The sequence below is a fragment of the Mycetomoellerius zeteki genome, unplaced genomic scaffold (genome assembly GCF_001594055.1).
Source record: "Mycetomoellerius zeteki isolate Tzet28-1 unplaced genomic scaffold, Tzet1.0 scaffold172, whole genome shotgun sequence".
In the NCBI taxonomy this organism is placed as follows: Eukaryota; Metazoa; Arthropoda; class Insecta; order Hymenoptera; family Formicidae; genus Mycetomoellerius; species Mycetomoellerius zeteki.
Window position 1 is genome coordinate 195,150 of NW_017256675.1, and position 25,280 is coordinate 220,429.

General features: G+C 30.2%; 1 protein-coding gene and 1 long non-coding RNA gene across 2 annotated transcripts in view; both read right to left on the reverse strand.

Moving 5' to 3' along the window:
- The window catches only part of LOC108721423 (neuropeptides capa receptor), a 32,258-nt gene extending 21,384 nt beyond the window's left edge, over positions 1-10,874 (reverse strand). The window contains exons 1-2 of the mRNA XM_018445969.1: positions 10,598-10,874; positions 610-700 (exon numbers count right to left, since the gene is read on the reverse strand). Coding sequence (XP_018301471.1) covers positions 610-700; positions 10,598-10,874 — 368 coding nt within the window. The remainder of the gene's footprint in view (positions 1-609; positions 701-10,597) is intronic.
- A 6,586-nt stretch (positions 10,875-17,460) lies between these two features.
- LOC108721427 (uncharacterized) lies at positions 17,461-21,809 on the reverse strand. The gene is made up of 4 exons (XR_001936571.1): positions 21,514-21,809; positions 21,332-21,444; positions 21,109-21,244; positions 17,461-17,858 (listed from the first exon to the last, which is right to left on the reverse strand). It is a non-coding gene; the product is annotated as an uncharacterized lncRNA (long non-coding RNA).
- Positions 21,810-25,280: the final 3,471 nt, after the last annotated feature.

Here is a 25,280-nt window from a genome sequence, read left to right on the forward strand (position 1 = left end):
TAAAAATATATCTGTATATATATATATATATATATATATAGAGAGAGAGAGAGAGAGAGAGAGGAAATGTGTAAGGATTTTGAAAAGGAAGATTATTTCAAAATAAGTTTATATTTCGTATGTTCGTAATTGCTATAAGATCTCATCAGTTTCTGTGCTCCTTCTCCATGCATTTCTTGAAGTTGCATAGGAGATCTCATATACGTAACTTAAATATAAAATAATCAAACGCTTTGAATAACTACGAATAGTTTTGAAACTTCGTGTAGTAATTTACTCTACAGTTGTATACTTTAGCACATGCGTTCCTCTTGCATCACTTATATATTTCTAAGCTCTATTGTCTGCAATTTATTTTGGAATACAATTTATTGTGTAACTAAGAAAATTAACAATTCATGCACTTGTTATTTATTTTGTTATTTAGTCTTTTTTATTGTTCTTAATTGCATATAATAAAATATGAAATTTCAATTGTGTTATCATTTAGAAACTATAATTTAGATTATATATAGAGATGGATAGAAAATTATTATTTATTTCCGATTAAATTTGCCTTTGTTTTTTTATTTTATTTTGATAGCTTTTTATCTATTTGTCTGAACTTACATTTCTGAAACGTACGCTCGTATTTTGCACAAACCCACTCCAAGTGTCCATGGATATTGCTGCCAAAATACGCTTAATTCATTAGGCAATCCTGGAAGCAAAAAAAAATATTTTATCTTATATAAATCGATTATTATATCATGTATAAGATTGGATATCATAAAAATTAGAAAGAACCAAGCCAGAAATAATTAATCGATCAACGTCGAATTGATAATGATTTAACCTCGATCGAATCGATGTTGATTCAACGTCGATCGACGTTTATTCGATGTCGATCAACCAATCATTCCTGGCTGGGAAAAGACTGGCATTGGAAAGAGCGATTGTGTGGTGTATAATTTGTTTGTTATTCCTATGTCACTATTTTGAGAGGCGCAGTTTAAAAACTTTATTTTTACACGGAAATAAAACTACAAAAGGTCTACAAAATAATTGCTTGCGTAACGTTGCTTTATGCACTTCTTTCTGGGATCATTAATTATCTTCATTGATATACAAAGGACGTGAAATGTTCACAAATAGAAAAGTACCATGTAGGTACATAAAAATAAAGCTTCAGAGTAATATTAGATTCTTTGTTAAAAATTAGCGCAGATGTAATTGTAAATGAATCATAACGAGCACGCGTAAGTGAAAAGACACAAGAACAGGACAAATCAGAGATTCAATTGTCATGATTATAATTTATGTAGAAAGCTCCAATCACTAATTACAAAACAGAGCACAACTCACGTTACAATTTTCGCTTCGGTAAATTTAATAAATAAATTTTCTGTTAAAATTTATTTTCTGTTAAAATTGTTCTCATGATATGAAAGGCTTCAAATAGAGAACCCTGCGCGCGCGCGCGCGCGTGTGTGTACAATTTAAAGTTGAGCGAATTTTTTTAGGATGTATGTAAGTAATTTTTAATTGCAATAAAAAGTAATTAAAAGTCGTATCCTACATGAAGGGTAAAAACCTTGAATTATAATTTTTCTTGTGTGATAATCGAACGAGATTCCAATATTAATTGTGTTTACAAGCGATGCATCAAGCGATGATATTATCTGTCACCGCAAATATTTCATGATTCGCTAAGCGTTATTTGTGTTCAAGAGCATTGCGCATGTTTCTTACATTCTTTTACGCTTACCAACTATAGAGCACATCTAATTCACGCTTTAATGTTGGGTCGTTGCATATGAGATGTTGAATTTTTAAAATAAAAAAAAAATATTTTCTCTCGCATTTGTTTGTTATACACAACATGTTATGTTAGAATATTATAATTCTCTTACATTTTGCAAAAAATGCTTCGGTATTTCCAGTAATAGTAAATGAAATGATAAACTAATATTATTTTATTATTTTACTGTTGAGTAAGATATTATAAAATTAGTTTAAAATATAAATATTGTAATTAAAGAAGATTACTTTATAAAGGACATGAATCTTTTGAAGTTGTCATTCTTATATTTCCGTGTCTTTATGTTTATAATTTGATTAATCGATAGAATTTTTTAATAATATGAGAAATTGATTCTATTTTATTTATAAAGAAATGTTAACATAAAATTATTAGAAAATAAATTGTGTAAAATATTTCATACTTTATATGTATATATATTGTATATACATACATATATAAGGTTAAAATATGAAATATGTTGTAAAATCTCAATCTTTTATGATCTCAGGATCTGAATATTTTTGCAAAATAATAAAAAGAATTTATTTACATAAAAATACAATGAAGCTGTAATGAAAAAGATGAAAAACCTCCAGCAGATAGTATTTTATTTATTCTTTAAAAAAATACAAGTAAATATAAATTGCAATAAATCAAATAGCAAATAATATTATTGACTAAAAAGGAACATTATCATATATATACAATAGACATTTGTAATAATTGCTGAAAAAGACAGATGTCTAACTCTTTAGGTTACTTTATATTGTTTTCTCGAAGATCACAGATAATTTTTGATATAAAACCGACATTTCTATGTAACGATCTGATATGACAAATTAATTTGCAGATAATATATGTGACAAAATAAAAGCGATAATTTGTCGCTTGTTTGGCAAAATTAGCCTTTATGACAAAGAATAAATTTTATGTTGATCACATTGTGGGTCACGAGAGAAAACTGACAATATCTGTGAACTAACAGTATCATAAAGTATTACCTATTTAATATGCATCGCCAGATACTGTCCGCTCCATTCTTATTCGTTTTTCGCGTTGATGTCGATGTTTTCGATTTATGGATCTCAAAGATATGTTAAACAAGTTCATGAATCATGTAACAAACAGTGACGTTTAATTTATTCAACGATTTATCTCGATGCCTTGTATCGGATGTCGTTAAAATTGATATTATGAAATAACGATATGATTCGATAATGAAACTTTAGCTTTTCGTGGTTAGCATTAATACCGTGCCATTAAAACTTTGGTCAAAAAAATCTCAATACATTAGTTACTTTTCATTTACAATGATTCTCAGTTAATTCTCTTGTGACATCATAACTCAGTTGAATGCGCGTTCCTTTTGCATTCTGATAAATGAAATTCAACTAATTTAAGTTTTTACTTACAAGATCGAGACCATGTGCTTTATTGAGTCTCGTAAACTCATTTTAAAAGTGAGATTACGAATCTGTGTGTGTTGTCATGTGATAATTTTTTACCAAAGTAAACAAGTATAGTGACGTCATTAATCTGAGTATGAAATACTCAGAGAGAGTTCACTTCAGACTCAGTTTCATTTATATGTAAATGGAAAGCAACTATTGTATTCGTCCACACACACACAACACTAAGAGTATCTATATATATTAATAAGTATTTTTTACAATTAAGAGTTACCAAAAATATTATGAAACACTTCTGTTTTTTAATAAATATATATATTTTTTAATGTACTTATATTCTATAAAGCAAATCGCATAAATTACAATATTTTAAGATTCTAAAATTATTATTAGAAGGTTTTTTAATTTTAAAACTCTAAAAACTTTTAATTCAGCAATTTGTGTTAAAACTATTCTTTCTTAATTAATTTCAAACCTTCAAACTATCTCAAACCTTCTGCATTGCAAACATATTTACTTGCGCATCGTTTATTTTTCATTATTTTTAAATGCTCATTTATTTTTCATATATTAATATTACTCTAGATAAAAATTCATCCATATAATTAAAATTTTTTTACACTTTTTCATGTCTATTTTAATTCTCATTATTTTATTATAAAAAAAATGAATATTAATCTTAAACAATTTTATTAAATTACGTTATTTCAAGCTATCAAAATTTTAATAACACAAATTGTACTAAACTCAGAAAGCACTTGGATGAAAATTCATCCACAATGACATTTTAGAATTAAAGATTCACAATATACACTTTACCCAGAGATTTTATTAAATTTACGTTGTCAGAAAATAAAGAAACAGCACACAAACAAGAAAAAAACGTAATAAAGCTTAATGCTTGATGCATATTGTTTGCGTGAATCTTTTACGAAAGTGTTACTTTTATTAGGTTTCGTTTAATGGCTTGGGATATTTGTGCGCGCAATCGAATACCGACATAAGATCGCTGTAAATTGCAATTAACCAAATACCCGGTGGAATTGTATTAACCGCATTATGCAGAGTCGTCCATTTTATCCGACTTCAGAAATCACAAAATCCATTAACTAGCAGTTAATATCGAGTACGTGACGAATCTTTAAATCATGTGATAGAACGTGTTCCCGCATAGACATTGGCTTTCACTAGGCTCAATGAAGGGACCTTATTAGCGCATCATTAACTAGGATATCGAAAGATTCGTATTTGAGAAGTTTAAAGTTCACAATTGAAAGCTCAAGGCTCATATAGGCAACGTAACTCTCCACATAAATCCGAAACTTTCCATATAAATTGAATATCTTCACGTCAAATCTAATAAAAATTCTTGGCTTATGAGTTCCTTTTTACTGATTATTTTTATTGAAAAGTTTAAAAGCAATATTTTTCCATGAAAAATATGGAGAAAGGAATGATAAAAAAAATCTATAGACTCGTTTATCGTGTTTGTACATTTCTGCATACTCAAGATAAATAACATTTTCACTGTTTAATTAAATTTTCAATTAATTTTTTTAATCCTAAGTATTCTCGTATTACGTAAGATGTAATGTAATGTTGTAGTAATCAGAGAGATCTGTCGTGAGAAATCATCGTTCCGTCGTAAAAGTGAAGCTTCTTTTTTCTCACAGGAGAATACTTTATTAGATATGAAGTTCTCGTATTTTCTCAGCAATCTGATATGTGGTCGATCAAGGAGAACGTTGAAATGTAATATATATATATATATATATAGGGCGCAGTATATATCTGGATTCGACGAAAATTCTTTTAGCCATAGATATCGGAATGCAGAATTATTTGAACTGATTCTTAAGTTATAAGCAACTGAAAATAAAGTGACTTTTATGAATTAAGCTTCAGTAAATCAACCGGAAATTCTTATATTATTATTCCTGTGAGAGAAGTATACATGGATTATCTGAAAAATTCCGTATATTAGGAAATCTCTTGCCAAATATCACGTCACAGGAAACAGAGGTTATCCGCTAGATCATATAAATATTCAGAACACATATTTACACAAGGAACTTTCTACATTTATATATGAGAAACGAAACTTTTCTAAGATATCATTTTTCATTCACCGCTTTTCTTCGCTGCGACGCGACTTTCACACACTTTCTTGAAGTTCCTAAAGGCACTGATACATAGATTGAGCACGATCGGATTCTTAAACTTCGCGATAGTGAATTCATCTGAAGATATCACTCTAATTTTGCAATCGCCGGAGAGTCATTAAGAAAGTTTTGCTACTTTACTTATTAAGTAATTTGTGCAAAGAATTATTAGGTACGAAATATCCGTTCTTCGTATTATTATTAATACGAAATGTCTACATTTTAAAAAAAAATTTGATAATATATCACATCATTCAATAGAGCAAAATTTCAGCTTCAAGAATCTGTTTTTTTAAATCGCGGTATGACTATTTTTAACGAAGTTATGAATAATTAAAGTCAAAATACTTCTTTTATTTAATCCGAGATAACTCAGCAATAAAAAATCTTAGGAACAATTTAAAAAACGGTTTTGTAAGGAGTTTTGAGCTTTCACGTTAGAAAGTCGAAAATATTCACAAATTTTTTTTAAGCACGTGACAAGCGCACAAAGTAACAAAAAATTTTTCATTTTACCGAACTCAATTTTCTACATATAAAAATTATTAAACTCACAAAAACTCAAAAAACATAGCGGCCTCTTGAAAATAAAGACTTTAAGCTTTAAAACTCTTTTATTAAATTTAAATTTCGTATTTATTTTTAACGAAGTTACGGCTGCTATTAATAGTAATATGAAAACGGAATATTTCATACTTAAGGATCTATAATATAAAACATATTCTTGTGCAACGTACTCTTGTATTCAATATAAATTTCAATTGCCTTGTTACGTGTATGAATTTACTAAAAAAAAGGAGAGATTTTAAAGAGAAATATAATAATGTAATAAGGAGATTTTAAGGAGAAATATAATATAATAAGGAGTTTACAAAAGTGCTATATATACTTCTCCTTAAAACCACTTTTACGAATTAAGTGAAAATCGAGTAGAAAATTAATTAATATTCAGCCGTAACTATGTATTATTTTGGACCGGCTTATATCAGAACGTTAGCAGATTAGAATTATAAAACGTATTCTTCAGTATTTAATATAAATTTCAACTGCCTTGTTATATATGTATGAGTCTTTTTTAAGAAAGAAAGCGATTTTAAGAAAAAATGTATGGAATTTTTACGAATTTTATATATTTCTCTTCAAAATTTTTCACTAGTGTTTGCATCAATCTCATAGTTGAGAAATTTATAACGTACGAAGGTACATACATAAGTGGCATATAAAATAAGGCCGAACGAACGCGATATACGCAGGTTGCATTAAGGGCGAACAGTATTTGAAACTTCGGACACAATTGCTATCATGAGAGAATGTACCGCAATCGAAGAAGGATGGAGAAAACGTGAGAAGTACAGGATAGAATCAAGCTCAATATCGACTACGTGACTTTAATTGCAAAGTGCTCAATTATTTGTGTTTCTTATTTACGAGTTTTTATCGTATTTTAACGACGATCCTGACGTTACGGCATTACTAATTACGCAAAACGTATCAATGTTGATTATACGTTAGAAAAAGAATCGTTTTTCTATCTTAAGAGTCGGAAAGTTGCGGAAGTTGACAATAATGTTATTCATTGCACTGGAATATTCATTAAGCAACGAGTTTGCATGTTCGTTTATCTTCACCTCTGTTAATTGGTTTTCTAAACTTGATAAATAGAATCTCTATTCGTGTTAATCTCTAAAGGATATTATAAAAAATCTGGAATTTATAAAATGAAATCTTTCTGGAAAACAATCTTTTATTGCGCACCTCAAAAATTGGATTTGCGAGAATAGGAAATAAAATCGATCAAACAACATTTTTCGTGTATAGGTATCTATATAACATAAAATAATAGTTCTGCAATATCCGAGTACATTGATCGTTAATCACTTTTGTAAAACTGACAAATACAAGATCCATTTTGTTCGGAAATGCCATATCCGAGTTTATGAAGTAAAAGTATTGAATTATATGACAAAGGGTACAGAAACAATACCAACAGTGTATTAAATCAGAAATCCAATGATAGAAAATAATTTAATGCTATTATTTCTGTTGTATATTCATTTTGTGTTAAGTACAATTGTTTCAAAACATCAGAGGATGCTTTTCAAATCGACATATCATCTTTATAAAGTTAGGTGGATGTTCCACTTTTCATTCCAACAATTAATACGATGACACAACATAGGAGTTTAGTTAAAAAAGTTCAACAGACTAATGAAAATAGAGAACAAAATGTTTCTTTATATACTGTATTAAAACGAGAATATTCTCATTTGCGTTTATTTTAGAGATCATTAATAATTGTGGGGATGGAAACATTATTTTCTCTAATGAATATTTACTTTAGAATATTAATGATGGATTATAATTATTTATTCATTGAGAGGTGACAATGTGTAAATCAATATCCGGCTATTCATTAATTATTGGCAAATACTGTTCACATAATCCTGACAGATGAACTGTTTAAGATAGCACTCAGAGAAATATCAGAGGGAACTCCATTCCGAAGATTGCGGGGGCGTAATTTATTCACCACGTGAAGGAAAAGCTGACGATTGATGTCGATGCTTGAGATCATCTGTAAAAGTTTCATATGCGCTTTCTCTTTAACACACGCGAGGGAAATGTTTCCACTGCGAAAAATTTTTCCGGAAAGACCAATAATGAAGAAATACGATTATCATTGATCTAATAGCTAGCGTACGGTCACCCTCGATAAATTCCTGCAGTTCGTCACGTTTATCGTCGGAATGCAAGTAATAGATAGCCCATTCGATCGAGGGAAGCGTGATATTGAATCCGAAAAATATAAACAGCGTCGGATAGGGAACTTGACAAAAATGAGAAGAATGTTATGAGCTCAATATATCACTTTTGAATTTTTTAAATTATCATAGAATTTTTTAAAACATGGATCATGTTCGATTTAAATTAACGTAGTCTATTAATCCTTTATTATTCGCGTGGGGAGTCTAGCACGGCTCACGCGAGTTTATAAGATGTCTCCATTTATAAGGTGTCCCAACCTTATAAATTCGCTAAATATTATTTATACACATTATTATATTTAGCGCAAATTGCTTTACATTTAAAAACGTTTTTCTTGTATTCATCTTTATTTAAAGAACAATTTTATCTAAAAGATCTATAGAATATTATAAATTTTTATTTAATTCTAAATCATGAAAAAGTACAATAAAAATTCAAATGTAATATTGGGGTGTCAGAAGTGTCCTAATTACACAGGTAATTATATTAGTAATTACGTAAAAGGTAATTATGTAAAAGAATTATGCAAGTAATGTAGAGTTGATGCAATAGTGTTGAAGACAAAAAGCGGCGCGTTAAATTTTTACGTTGATTCGCAACACCACGACGAAAATATCGAAATTAATCCTTGATACGTAATTCTCAATCGTATAATTAACACGTAATGAATAGGATGCGGTGCTGTGTATACCTTCATTATCGCATACATGGTGAGATTCATTATGATGATTATCGCCCGCATGAAGAGACAATGTAATAGTTAGGTTACAGTAACTTTGTTTCAGAGAGAGCAGCGCCTATTCTTCAGTCGCCCAAGGTGCGGCGGTTTTGACTGCGACAATATCAATAGCTGATTAAATTAATCGTCGCGAGCTAAAACTCATTACGCGTATAATAATTACGATCAAAGCGACGATAAACAAAAGCGGATGAATTCTCAATGGGTCGCGGTGACGTTTACAGAATAAACCATTGTTGTCGTTAATAATTTAACATAAATGTACGCGTTTTTTTCTACCACATTATCAGCCATTATCGTGAAAGCCCGGTTAAAAACGATTACTACTTAATGCGATTACTACTAATTGGATGTACAGAATAATTATTGCACCCTAGTGTGAAGCTTATGGCTAACTAATTAGAAATACCAACAAAATGCGCTTAATAAAATGTAAAGTCGAATTACGAACACCACGCAAACTCTTGCAACGTGAACGAAATGACAGGTATGGAGCAGTTGATAGGAAAAGTCGAATAGGAAAACTTTAGACTGACTGGACTGGCACATAACTGCGTATCGGATCGAAATACCAAACGAGTCACACTTCCGCAGATATTATTCTAGCTACGCGTATGGTGTCAAGTAGAACGAGACGAGATAAATCAGACCCCGCGCGAAGTGGCGATCTTCTGACGAATTGATCGAGTGCATTGAACAATGTAAATCTATGCTGCGAGCACAGAAATCTTCAAGTAGAAGGAAATTTCTATAATAAATCTGAGAAAATACTAATTTAACGGATTACAAGCATCATATTTTAAAGAAGAAAACAACTTTCCGAGCATATAAGCAATTTATACTAATTTATGCATTCCAAGTGATTTACACTAAATTATGCAGAAAACTTTGTGTTGTAAATAATTATAAAATTTTATATTCTATATGCTTCAATAATTCAAATAGATAACTTGCATTGTTTTGTTGATTTTAAACAAAAAAGAAATTCTAAATTTTCTGTAATTTATGTAAACAGCTTGTATTAATCAACTTATTGTGTAACTTGATAATTTATTACGGTAAGGAAATTAATCAAGGAATATAAAAGTATGTTACAAAAATAATGTGTAAAACATATTTTAATAACTCAGTAAATATTTGTTACATCTAAAGCGACATTCACTCTTTATTAGTAAAATTAATATTATACAATTTTCAAATATATTAACGCTTTACACATTGCAGAATAAATTAAAATTTTAATCATACAATTATAACTTTTAAATGAAACATGACTAAAACTTCAAATAATTTAATTTGCATGTTGAAAATGTAAAGGTACTTATATAAATGAATTTTTATTGTAATATTATAATTTCATAAAAATTTATTAAAGGCGTTTTAAATTTTTAAATATCTTCGCGAGCTCCAGGAACAATTTATTAAGTAATTTAATATATATATATATATATATTATTTAATAAATTTCGTATTTATTTATCTTCCTAAATTATGAATTAAATAATAAAATATTTTGCATAATAAACGTATTATCATTGTATAGATCATAAAAAAATAAAAAATGAAAGATCTTAAGGACTGTATTTTCCAATTCAAGTATTAAATCGACTTTTCAAATTATTATTATCTTTATTATTGTGATTGTTAAGGCGTCTTTATTATTTACTGTTCAATTTAGGATATATAAATTTGTAATTAAAGGGAGAAGATAATTTTTTGACAATAACTATCGACTTACCGAGGATCAAGAGAAGCAGGTCGGATATCGCCAGATTGAATAGATAGTAATTAGTGGCGGTTTGCATGACGGGATTTCGCCTGATAACAATGCAGGTGACCACGTTGCCGAACACGCCGGTGACAAAGATTGCGACGTAGACGAAAGTGATCGGCAACACGAGTTTCAGCGGTAGATGCTTCGGTCCCCAGATTGATCTTACATATTCGGACTCGCTCAGGTTCATCAATTCCGTAATGTTGTCGATCTTTAGGAGATATCGGCCCGAAAATTCCATACTTCGCACGTTTCATTAGCCCGGTCGATCGCTTTTCCCCGTCAGTAGTATCGCTGCTCAGATCGTTCATTCATCGCGTACGCCGATTCTGTCTCGGACAAGGAGAGTTCTATCTCGTTTCTTCTTCTCTTGACAATCATGATTCTGCACTACATCAAATTCTTATTAAACAACGCACAGAAACTTAACGATTATTCTTTCAGTTTTCAACACATTAAATCGAACATCGCGTGAGCGAATTGCTATTAATCAACTCATTGTTTCTCAAAGATGATAATCCTCACTGATTAATTTCGATCGCTCCGTTTCGTGGATATTTTCGAGAACGAGCCCGTTTGTTTTTCTTTTCGGGGATAAATAGCCGCGATACGCACGAGAAATATATAACGGGGTGGAAAAGTGCTCCATTCGACTGACTGCGAACAAGTGACGACCGTGGAGCGCTCCGGTCTTCGCTATCGGACCACGCGCCCCATCCACTACGCATCCAGCCCTTAACTTCAACCCCCTCGAGAGAGCACGCTGTACCACCCGTCCAATAGAATCCCGCTGCAAAATATTCCAGATATTCGACGCATATTGTTCTAAACGACATCCCAGTGAGAAATAACTCATCGAATTGATGTCGACTCGACATCGATACGATGATTTTGACGGCAATTTGATATCGATTCGATGTCTAATTGATATCATTTCTCTCTAGGATGGCGCTACTCTGAAACAATTCTGGTTAGATGATATTGAACGATTGATTTTAATCGAACGGTCGATCAGATCCGAAGGATTTTACATACGATGCTACATTATTGACAGTACAATTAAGAAGTTCTCCTATGTAAGACAATGAATTGAGAACGAATAATAAAATTTTTGTATATTGAAAGTTTGTTCACCGAAAAGAGATAAATTTAAAAATCTAACGATTCATTAAATGAGGTGATAATATTTTTCACAACAAAATTATTTACAGATTTTAAGATGCTTATTAGCATCAGAATATCATTCTAAGACGCCTATAAGTATTAATATTATTAAATTGCTTGTCAATTTAATTTGTAATATTACTACATTAGGAAAAATGTTTTGTTCTATGAACCAAAATGTTGTAACAACAAAAATTTTTATAAATATATCAAACACAAATTTTTAATTAAACTATACCGAACAAAGCTGTAATTTTACATTAATTAAATTGTTTAGTTGGTATAAACAAATATTTTTGTTATTTACGAAGCAGAGAAATTGTTTTGAAACTAAATTTCTTGTTATATAAACAAAATATTTGGATGCTATTAAACAATTCTTTACTAAACAGTTTTGCTAAAGGCACTAAATTTTTTTCCTAATATACTCCAGTTCTATTAGGATTGTGTTTCAAGACTGAAAATTAAATTCAGCACGCAGTTGTAGGATTATATAAATATATAAATTTACACCGAATGATTTAAGCATTAAAAAAATTCAGCTTGACCGTTTAAGGCTTTTATTCTCCATTTAATTTTTGTGCATTCACATTAGAAAGGGTCTTAAAAGATAAGTACTTGGTTTAAAAATTGTTCATTAAATATTTCATAAGTAGAGCGATTTATATTAATCCTCATAAAATAAACTTTCTTGGCAATCTTATTTGAAATCGCATTGAGCGTTCTTTCTAGCTTGTCATGCAATCTTTATTTGAGCAAAAGCGATTCGAGACCGTTAAACGAGATTTTAAAAAAGGAAAAGTCCGTCTTTGTAGAATGGAGTTCTCTTTAATCTATTTCGTGTATTTTGGAATGAAATTCATTTCTTTAGATTTAATGTATCGATCTCTAGCGTTTCTTAAAGACATTAAAAATAGTTTGATTATGCTATTTTTACCTTTTAACATCTGTAATTCATTCTATTTATTACCAAAATCCAAAGTTTTAACTTTCGGCAGCAACTAATGCATCATTGTAATTAACTTCTTTCGTCATCTAAAAGAAAGAAAATATAATAGTTGTGATATATAATACTTTCTTACACATAAAATTATGAAAAAGTAAAAGGCTCTTTAATAAGATATAATTTTATACCACATATAGTTCTCTTTTAATTGGCAGCGATTGTATGACAAAACGTGTATCCAATGAAATAGAGAATTGGTTCTGTTTTTCCGTGAATTTCTCATTTTGTGCAACAAACTTCTACTTTCCGTGTTGCTTCGCTTTATTTACAGAATTGTTTAAATCGCTCCGCTGCACGTATCGTTCATTTATCATATTATTCATTTCACTGTGTTGTTTTCTTGTATTATTACCGTTATTTTAGCACGTGAAAATAACATATTGTAAACATACTACATGTATATATTATTATTATTAATTTACTTTATCTATGCATGAAGATCATATTCATGATTTTATTGAATACGGTTTAAATGTAATTTATTGAGTATTATTCACGCTTATAATCATGTGCTATATATATATATGTATTACATGATATTTATTACCAAAATCATTTCGCAGATGATTGTTTTGACTTTCATATGAGCAACTGCGTATTGTGCATATTGTGGATCGTTAATGAGCGTGTAGGTATGTAAATATGAAGTATAGAACACTGTTCACAACACTAAGGGCCTCTTTCACCAACTCTGATTAACGCTAACGTCGATGTTTAACCCAATCATCGCTGTTGCCAATGTGAGAACAAACTAAACATAGTTTGTTTCAGAAGAGGAAGAGAGAAAGTTTTGATACATTGAACTGCTGTTGGTACTTTTACGAATTAGGCTTGATTTTCCATTTCTAGAATTGAAAAGAAATGTGGAGTAAATTGAACCTCGATTAAAAAATTAACCGCGAATTGTGAAACCGGGTTTTAATCGTCGATTAACTTAACCAAAGGTTGGTGAAAGAGACTAATGCTCAATTTCTCCATGTATTAACTAATGTCGGTTCATCTTATTCTTTATTTTTTTTAATTCTAAGAATTAGAAAAAGATAAACGGTTAGTTAAACCAAGATTAAAGTTAATGTTATGTAACTTACATTGATAGAATTGGGCCTAAGACTGTTTTCAGACTTGACTTACTTCAGACGTGCCATCTTAGACGTGTTTGCAACGAGAAACTCCCTTTCGTGATACATCAGACGCACGCGTTAATTATGGAAATGTGTAGAACGTGTATCATAACCCGCAATCATTTTCCGATATATGGTATTTCCCGAATACATTTCACAGAAAGTTGTAGCTGTATTTGTAACATACAGAAATGTAAAAATACTAACTAAAATTGAGAGTTATGCATTTTTTTTATTAATTATAATCGGAAATTGTTAACGCTTTAGGTTGATAATTAAAAATATTACTTTTGACGCTAATTTTACGTATCGTTATTAAAATGTTCTGTTGTTTTACTGTGTTGAAAGAAACTGTACCTCGGTTTTTTAAATTTATTCATTTTTATTTTTTAATTTATTCTTATTTTATTATTTTTTAATTATAAGTTTATGTATAACGACAAATAACGTATATTGCACTATTCTTGATGCTGCTTTACATAAAACTCCTATTTAAAAGTCCTGAAATGAATGAAATTTTATTTTGTATAAAATGATATTATTTTTTGTATCTAAATCAATATTTTGAGAAAAACATTTTATGTATTTCGCACGAGTTATTTCTCGTACACGTAATGACTAACTCTCGTAGTAACTAAAAATATACTACAAATGTCAAATAGAATTTAAAAAAACAGATATTCTAAAACTCGAAGAGAAAAGGATTCATATGTGCCTTATATAATTTTATTCGACGTTTGAAGCAATTGCTAGAGGAATATAATACATTAGTTTTTCCTTTTTTAAAATGATGTTAATGATCTCTTATGCGTCGAGTAAAATATAGCGCAATTTTAACGTCATACTTTGTAACGAAATACTCAGATAAACAGATATTTTTCACAATGATGAATATTATTTACGAGACTTGTAAATTATGCATTCTAAGATTAAATAAGTTTACAAAACTCGGCGAAGCTACATTGAATCTCGATTAAAATGAATTTCCGACACATCGCGACTTCGCGAAACGTAGCCGGGCGTGGATGAGAAAAGTAAGTTATGCCGAAATATTAATCTATATGCCAATATTTACGACGGCCGAACGCGCCGCGAATAACCTCGATAAATTCACTCGGACAAGTCTCTGTTCTCCGCTCGTGCGTATCGTATATCATTAATTACGTAATAAGGATACTTTGATTAACTCGAAGAACAGAGCGTTTTCAAAATCAAATTATCAGTGGCATCTCTATTATATAGACAATTTAGAGATTTCTACATATAGATGGAATTTATTTTTTAATCGCCATTCTTCGCGATCTATTTTTAAGAAATTTTATTCACACAAATTATATTTGCTTAGACGTCTATTTAGAAAGATAAAAGCAATGAAACCGAAATGGTTTCGATGAATTAAATTTTCCATACAATAGACGCAAAAAGTATTCCACTCTTCTCAATTATTGCTCTTTTATCGCTGTTTATAAATGAAATGCTCGCCGCATGGTTCGTATTAATAAAGACTTATTTTGAGAAAGATTTATATCATCTTTTAGTAATTTTATTTTCTATTTATTGGGAGATAATAAGAAAATAATCTATGTATCTTTGTGAGTTTTAATATAAAGCTTTGCTATGAATTCAAAACTGTACTACATTCTTGTTTTTGCATATTATAATACTGTTACGGTGACAGCTTTTATATAAAGATTTTTGCGTGTTTATGACATCGAGATTTAAGCTGGTTGAAATTACGTCGGCTTCAACAATTGCTGTCGCGTCGAGAAGTGATCTCATTGAGGTCGACACGGGGATTTCAGTGAGTTTCAACTGCTGGCATAAAATTATCGTCCGCGCGTCGATCAAAGTAGCTGGTTGCGACAGATCGTCGTGATTTTGTTTGTCGGACAATACGTTTGTAGCAGCTTTTATCCTTTGAAAAAGCCTGAGTGAAGTCTCTCGTCGGTTTAAATGGCATTCCGCGCCCTCAGAAAAGCCCTGTACGACATGCACGACCGATTTTTCCATTCGTCTTTCCATCGCTCAGTGCATTTGAGCGAATCTCTTCTTCAACTGTGTGTCCGCAAACATTACACACTTCAAGAACTTCTACAAGACTGTTGGTAAACCATGAATATCATTCTCCATCCGCTATATATTGCTGCAAATTATAATTCTTTTAAGCAAAATTACATAAAATTATAAAACCTAAATCGTAAAATTAGGGATTTTAGACAAAACGTCTAAAATCGGTAATTTTATAGAATTTATAAGCAACAAATAAGGAAACAGAAAAAATTAATATTGCATCAATTAAGACAGTTAATTGATATTTTTACATCATGTTCTTGGATCTTCTAATAACTTTAACTCTTATGTTGGATAATCTTAATTGGCTGTACTTCCGAATAGGACACCCTTCCGATTGAGCTGAAACTTTACAGGTAATGTTGTTACAATATATAGTGATTATTTATGAATATCTTATCTTCGAGTTTTGTATAGTTTAAAAGATAAAAAAATAAGAAAGAAAAATTATGAAGATAAGTATGCTGATTGGAGAAGACTTTTCCGATAACTTTGACCTTGATATATGTTGTCAAAATCATGACTCTGAATAACCTACAAGAGTTTTTAGCCATCGCTCATTATTCGTTAAAAAATTATTAACAAAAAAGTTTAAAGAATAACGTCTTATTTTTGTTATACAATAAACAAATAGAAGGACTCTTTATACAAAAATAAAAATAATAAATAAAGGGCGAAGTAAGAGTCAATACATGTATTGACTCTTACTTCGCCCTTTATTTATTATTTTTATTTTTGTTATACAATATTAAGATCTCAACACTCTTTTTTCTCCTGCACACGACTTTCCACGCGAAGCGACTTTCACCCCACCTCCTCCCTACTTGGGAGTGCACGACTTTCACCGGAAGCGACTTCCACCCCATTATATCAGAAACGATATAATGTCAGAAACGAGATAAAACAGTATTTTTTTAAACTTCTTTTGTTAATAACTTTTTAACTAATGGCAATCGCCGGCTAAAATCTATTGGAGGTCTCAATATCATGACCTTGATAGCATACTTCAATTTCAAGATTATCGGCGGGGTTTAACCTTTTAGCAACAATTACCAATTTTTTTTATCTTTTAAACTACACAAAACCCGAAGGTAGGATTTTCATAAATAATCATTATACATCGTAACAATATTGTCTGTAAAATTTCAGCTCAATTGGATGGGTGTTCCATTCGGAAGAATACCCTCTTAATTTTTATTATTAAAATAGGGTAGACATATACAAAGATTCGAAATGTTTTTTTCTTATAACACATTTTTAAGGATAAGCTTAGTAGAAATTGAATACTAGTTCAATAATGGTTCATCTTTAATCGAGTCTTACATATAATATCAGAAGATCGCTTTATAAATTCTGTCGCACGTGTTTGGAATCTCTGCTATAATATCTAAATATTTTATGTCAAGAAGTTGTTTCTATTGATTAATAATAAAAATTCCTTGAACGTGAGGGATGTCCTAATTTTGTTGATATCAGTCGAAAAATGTTAAACTTTATTTAGGAGCTTTTAGTCTGAAAGCATACGAAGATCGGCGTTGATGGTGAATTCATATTGCGATCGTTACGTAAAATACCGAAGTAAAGAGATAACTAGCGATGCTATCGTTATTTTTCCATTACTACTGCCGACCTATTTGTCAACTATGAAATGAATCACGTTCTTCCGGCGATGTCTTCCGACGCCTTCCAAGAGATAGAACATTCCTCTGTCGCGTGTCTGTAATGCCATCGCTTCCTCCGGTAAATACACTTGATGGTAATGGCAAACGCTGTATGTATATCTCTCGGGAGGCAATTTTGTTGCTTCGACATACGAATCCAGCAGCAGAAATATAGTGCCGAATAAGTAAAAATAAAACGCAAACTGCAAAAGATCAATAACATTTTATTCCTATATCGCATTTTATTGCTATATCATACTTTGACTGGTGAAACAAATAAATCAGATCGTCGATTTTCAGATAAGGTAGAAGAGTAAAAAGAGGTAACAGACACGCAGCATGTGAATATGACATCGTGAAAATATAACGGAAATATTGAACTCTATAAAAACTACTAAACCAGTGAAAAATAGTGTTTTAATATATGGTCTGTTCGCTTTGCACTTTTTGCATTCAGTAGCTTCGCTTTTTTTCTTTTCAACGCTCAAATATTTATCTTGTATTAAAAGCAAAAATTTTTAGAGATTTTAAGTAACGTGTACAGATCTATCTAGATATCGCTTCCGAAACGATTGAAATAATATTTTTAATTATCCGTAAATGTTTTATGATTTATTATTTTATGTTTTATTATTTATCGTATTTAATTGTGATTACACACATTAATTATACATCAATTCAGTTTGAAATTGCGTTTAAACTTTGAGATTGAAGATTAAAGATTGAAGACTAAAAATGATTTTGGCGCTCAATTATATGGATATGAATATGTATATAAATCACACCAAAATATTATTTAAGCATTAAGATCCATCTCAATCTGACAAGGCTTTTTCATTACTTATTGTGTATTCATATTGCGATCTCATCATACTTCGTTTATAAATTTTTAGTGCCACAAATATATAATTTTTAAATAAATGTTAATATGGCTCAATTAGAATAAATCAATAAATAAAAGAAGGGCAACGAGCCAATTATAATGTAAGATCTTTAATAAACGTATATATACAAACGTTTCGACACCGATCGGGTCATTTTCAATGTAAAATAACAAACACTCTTACATACATTATCAGAAAATTCGGTCAAATTATATTGTCCATTTTATGAATACAACTAATTTTTCACTGGACAATATAATTTGACCGAATTTTCTGATAATGTATGTAAGAGTGTTTGTTATTTTACATTGAAAATGACCCGATCGGTGTCGAAACGTTTGTATATATACGTTTATAAAAGATCTTACATTATAATTGGCTCGTTGCCCTTCTTTTATTTATTGATATAATTTTTATTTATTATTAATTGCTTATCATGCAAGTTAATATTAAATTTAAAAGAAATGAGTGCAATGTAATGTGCAAAACGGATATTATCCTGCCATGAACACTAAATCGCCATATAAAAAGAAAGGCAGAAATGTGCAAACTTTTTAAAAAGTCATTTACGAAGAATCGTCTAAGATAGAAAGTAGTTTTATGCTTCGCATTTATTCAATTTTTTATATGTGAGTAATGCATTTGCAGTGCGGCGTTTCTCTTGTGCATTTGTAAACTTTAAGGGCCGATTTATAATAGGCCGTAACTGTTAACTTAGGCCGGTGCTATAAAAATTTGAAGATAGAAAACTCGTACTATCGTTTATAATTGTCGGCAAAAATCTGTTGATTTTGACCGTAATCAAAAAGTTGACTCAACTTTATCTTTACCGGCCACGGAAAAGTACGGAAAAAATACGAAACCAACTTTTAGGCACCGGCCTAAGTTAACGGTTACGGCCTATTATAAACCGGCTTTTAAGAGCTATCGCGAATAAAATAATGTAGCTTCGTATGCACAGCATGAGACGTCTAGATCAATGAGTATATGTTATGTAAATCAATATAGCAACTTTATGGTGGATGCTCATTGGTCCAGACGATCTTATGCTATGCATTTGCTATGTCGTTTTATGTGCAGTAGACCTTACGATCGATAAAATTTAATGTAATATGCAAGTCAATAGAATATCGTATATAGGGTGTTCCTGATGTACCGTTAATGGTAGATTCTTGAGATTATTTTGAGATAAAAATCCTAATACCAAAATATTGAAGCTATAGTAGTTCTTAAATGAGAATGATTTAAAGTTAATTAAAACTAAATTTACTCGCTTAAGCATAGCACATTGCACAGTAATGAAGGTGTTTAATAGAATAGAACAGCTCTGGAATTTACTTACAATTTTTAGCTAGATTTTGTGATTCACGCCCATTGTCTCCCCTTTTACCGCTTGCTTGAACAACGAATCGTGACTAATTTTATTAGAAACGCGGTAAATGATCTCAAGAACGTATGTATTGCAAATGTAATGATACAGGTACTATTCCTTCAATTTTAATAGCATCAAAAAAATTTCATAAAAATTTTTTCTTTGATATATTTTTTCGTTGATATTTCACAATTATAATTACATTATATTCATGGTTTACTATGGCCGCGTTTCACTTAACGTTCGCAACGCTCGCGAACATTATTTCATCCTTATCGTTTTCAAATATTAAAGGATGAAATAATGCTCGCAAGCGTTGCAAACGTTAAGTGGAACGCGCTCTATAAAATTATGTAGCAGAGGCGCGCGCGGGTCGCGCGCTTAAAAAGTCTGTATTATACATAGACATCGATCAAGTTCAGCCATTGCTCCAGCACTCCTCTTAATTTCGTAATAAAAAATTTGTAATCCATAAAGCTAGTATGAAAATTTTTATTGCACTAATTCGTGGTAATTGCCGTCGCTCCATCATCCCTTAATTAGTTAACTTTAAACCTTTTATAAACAACGGTAATTAAATAAAATTAAATAAAACTTCAACATTTTGGTATGAGGATTTTCACCTTGAAATAATCCCAGTGCAAGGAGAACAAGAAAATCGATGTTAATGTCATATTGACTTTATAGGTTTATGTCATTTTTTGTTATGATTCAGTCAATATGATATCATTTTGATTTTCTTGTTTTTCTTAGAAAGGGATTATTTCCGGATGAAAATCCTAATATGAAAATATTGAAGCTACTGTTAGTTTTTAAATGAGAAAAATTTAAAGTTAACTATAAATTAAGGAGATGCTGGAACGACAGCAATTACCACGATTTAAAGTGTAACCAAAATTGTCAAACTGACTTTACGGATTACAAAATTTTCCTTGGAAGGTATCTATTATTAACGATTATCATGGTAATAATATAATATAATATCATGTATGTTGTAAATTTGTATAAAAAATTTATGTCCACCAATGTTTCAATATTGCTGTTCGATTAAGTTCAACACGGTATGGAATTTCAATTTCGAGTCTATAATTTAGTGATGCACCTACATGCAAAATTCTATTTTTCAATACGAGATTATATTACCGATAGACGAGACGTACCTCATCGATCTACTTTATTTTATACAGGTTGACATACAATTAACTATTATCAGCGATAACTTGTCACGATTGGATTCGTAATTTCCTTAATGGTTGCATTATATGGTGTAATATAGGTTCACGCATGTCACATACAGGATGAATGCGGGCAAAAACGGGAATCATTAAGTGTACTAGAATATAATGCAAGCGATTATAGTACCTCTTCATCTAGCGTTTTCCGCCATCCTTTTACCTTTTTCTGTACAATTAATGCTTACCATAATGATAATGAAAGTGTTGAGTTAACGTTTCTTCATTTTTGTCCTTATTCATGCCATGCACATAGAGGATATCACATGAAATAGGATAGCGAGACTAATGAATTTCGCGCCTGTAAGGAGAAAGTGGGATCGATCAAATAGGTCAGTCTTGTTTCGCTATAATATCATCGAGACTTTACCCATCGTAAATATTTTGGTCCCGATAGTTGCGCGATTAGCATTGGCAGTACGCATTTCACGATCGTCTCAAGGGGTTGCGCTATAACAAGGATCAATTTTTTTAGGCAGATGAGAAATTTTACGAGAGTCAAATCTATCATTTCACCGCGCCAATTGAGATTATTCGCGCAACATTTCGACACACACAATCGGAAAACTGTAGTTTGGAAGACATTTGTCACGAATGTTGCAAACGTAGGTTACATTTTTGCACGAGAGAAATTTATCGCGTTGTATGAACATTGTAATAATCTGAAATCTGTCACGCATACAACGAAACAGAAAACAACAAACTCCTACGAAAATTATGAAAATATATTATACATACGTTTTTAAATGTCTGTTTATGTTAGCTACATTTTTCCGCATTTAGAATAAAATTGTTAAGAAAGGAAAGAATAAAAATTTTAATAGAATACAACGAGTGTATAGATTTTCTTTTAATTTTATTTAAATTTATTTAATTTTGTTTTAATAAACAATTTTATAAATAAACAATTTTAGACTTTTACAGTTTTTCTATAAAGATAGTATTTGAGAAAAAAATTATTGAAAATCAATATTTGACAATTTTTAGTACTTAATATCTTGTTAACTATTGCGAAAATTGTAAAATGGTACAGGACTTTTTGACTCAGTTTAGTCCGCTCTATCTGCCCACGAGCAGTAAATTACGGGACATCCTGTAGGAACTTTTAGAATTTGTCAAAAGACAATTGCTATGAATCTGAAAAGTAAACTTAGAATTTAAAATAGCCCTTTAAATAAAAAATCTTTTTATTTTTTTAATTTCTCTTTCTCTTTATTTGTTAATTATAAGAAAGAAGTTAATGGCTTTATACGAGATATAAAATAATGCAGAAACAATTTATAAAAAGGAATCTTAAAATAAGAGAAAGATTAATTTTTTCATGAAAGAAATCACAGATAAAAATTTAAAACATGTATAAAATTTAGTGAATATATTTAAAACTTATTTCTTCGAATATCCGCACTTGTTGCTTATATTTTCGGGATGGAAAAATACATAGATGAAAGATTTTCTCAAATTGACCTCTATTTGCCTAAATAGGATTTTCTTGAAATATCTATTTGAGAGAATCGCCATTTGTAACACTGCATCAAATTTATGTGACAATCCTATTTGGAACATCCCATAATCGTATAGAATAAATGAGCTTTGAGGTTTCTATTAAAATATGCAAATACGTAAATATTGTATTAACACCGCTTTGTCATGCTGTCTATTATTTCTGAGGCACTTCTAAATTTTCATAGTAAATCTCCAAATTTCTTAATCCATGTAAAATAGTTTCATAACAAGTTTAATTTAAGTTTGCATTCAGCGTAATATGCTAGGATTCAATGAAAGTTTCACAAGCGTACAAACATATGAAGCTTGTTTGTAACTATTCCAGTCGAACTTTCAGCTAACACAATTCGGAATAAATCTTTATCGATCGACGTTTATGAAGCGTTAGCATGTTCTCCGGTCGTAGTATCTAATAGCACTTTTAAAACTGCCAATTCGGTAAAGCTTTCTTTGTGAGAATTTATAAACACTTATTTGTATTTGAATATTAGATGTAGTGAATGAAAGCATTGCGAAAAAGATAAGTTTCGGCTTGCTGGTGCGAATTCTGCGCAGTTGAATGCTATTTCACAATGGCAATTATGATGGATAACAATTGTATACATAATTTGACATTTTTATTATCATATTGTTTAATAGCTCAATGAAAATTAAATCTTGTAACGTCCGCGCGCATTCGAGAAATTTGCTTGGAATAAAAAACGTGAATTTTCCGTGAATTTTTTCTTCCAGCACAGCACTTTTGGAAGCGAATTTAAAGATATGTTTATAATAATTTTCTTATTCTTTATTTTAATTTTCTTAAAGAAGCATACGCAAGAAATCTGAAATTAAACTTTTACAAAATTAAAATACTTATAATGACACTTTTTCCAGCTACAGCTGTTAAAAGGATGGAAAAGGACACATGGGAGTTGTCTTATTACATTTCGTGAAAAGACACCGAAGATACATTAGAATACGAAGATGCTGTAAAATATTTACTAATATGAGAAAAGTAATATAAGATCACAATGTGTGCTTTGCTCTTTGTTGAGAAATTCTTTTCTCAGATTTGATACATCTTCTTTCAAACTTTCATAAATTAATATGAAAATATTTCACCATTGTTTCTTATGCTGTACATTTCTTATGCTGTACTTAATTATTTATTTTATCTAAAACATAAATAACCGCGCTGTTTAAATTATTTTAACTTTCATGATGTATGAAAGCTCTTGACACGCTAGTGCTAAAAACGTGTAGATACTTTAGCGTCTCTTCACGAAATTTAATAAGACAACTCCCACGCGCGCGCGCGCGCGTGTGTGTGTGTGTGTGTGTGCTTTTTCCAACAGCTATGGAAACACTGGCAAAAGTTTTAAAACATTATAAGAGTTTTAATTTTGCAAAAATTTAATTTAAGATTTCTTGCCTATATTTAAAATTAAGATTAACTGCATATATGTAAAATTGAAGAATTGTTCAATATTCAATAAGATTTGCTGAATATTTAAAATTGATTTTAAAAAGATTCTACATCCTCTATTAAGTTTTTGATAAAGCATAAATCAATTTCATATTAGTTTAATATGAAAATTTATATGAAGAGCAAAACACCACGTGTATATTTATTTATATTTAATAATATAAAGTGAAGGGCATGTAAGAGTCAATTTTAAAAACTTAACTTGTAAAAAACAAAATGTTTAATATAGTTCATAAATTAAATATAAGCTATAAATTTAGTAATATTATGTGTTTCGACTTTTTGATTGAGCCTTTTTGATTTAGATGAATAAAAAATAACGCAGGGAAGAACATGAAGTGTATGAGTTAGATAAGGCTCGATGAATAATATGTAAAGAGACAGAAATTGCTCGCAAGCGGTTGGAAGACCGATTGTTGGAAATTTCCGCATGTTATGCCATACAATTATCCTTCGCACTGTATGGTCATTTGGAACATCCGGAAATTTCTAACAACCGGTCTTCCAACCGTTTGTGAGCAATTTCTGTCTCTCTACATATTATTCATCAGGCCTTATCTAACACTTCATGTTACTATTTCTATACACTTCATGTTCTTCCCTGCGTTATTTTTTATTCATTTAAATCAAAAAGGCTCAATCAAAAAGTCGAAACACATAATATTACTAAATTTATAGCTTATATTTAATTTATAAACTATAATATTAAACATTTTGTTTTTCACACGTTAAGTTCTTAAAATTGACTTTTATATGCCCTTCACTTTCTTTATATTATTATTTGATATTGAGAGTTTTTTAATTCTACTAATTTATTTATAATTAACTCGTTAGTGGTTTGTTACTTAAAACAGAACCAGATTTCTCTACGGTCTATGTGCACCTGTACTTAACAGTTTAAAATACAGCCGATGATTGTAGTAAATGGAGATTCATTAAAGGCTCATTGATTTTGTTAAGTGCAGAAAATCGATCGATTCAACTCTTTCGACTTCAAAGTAGAAATTAATCTATATGGAAACTCATTGCGGTAACAAAAATAAACGGTATATTTCATTTGATAGACTAAAATTACTATACTTTAGTGCGACGTTAACATATTTTTCTCATCGAATCTAATATGTTATACGAAAATTTATGTGTAGGGGAAAGTGGGGGAACTGTGT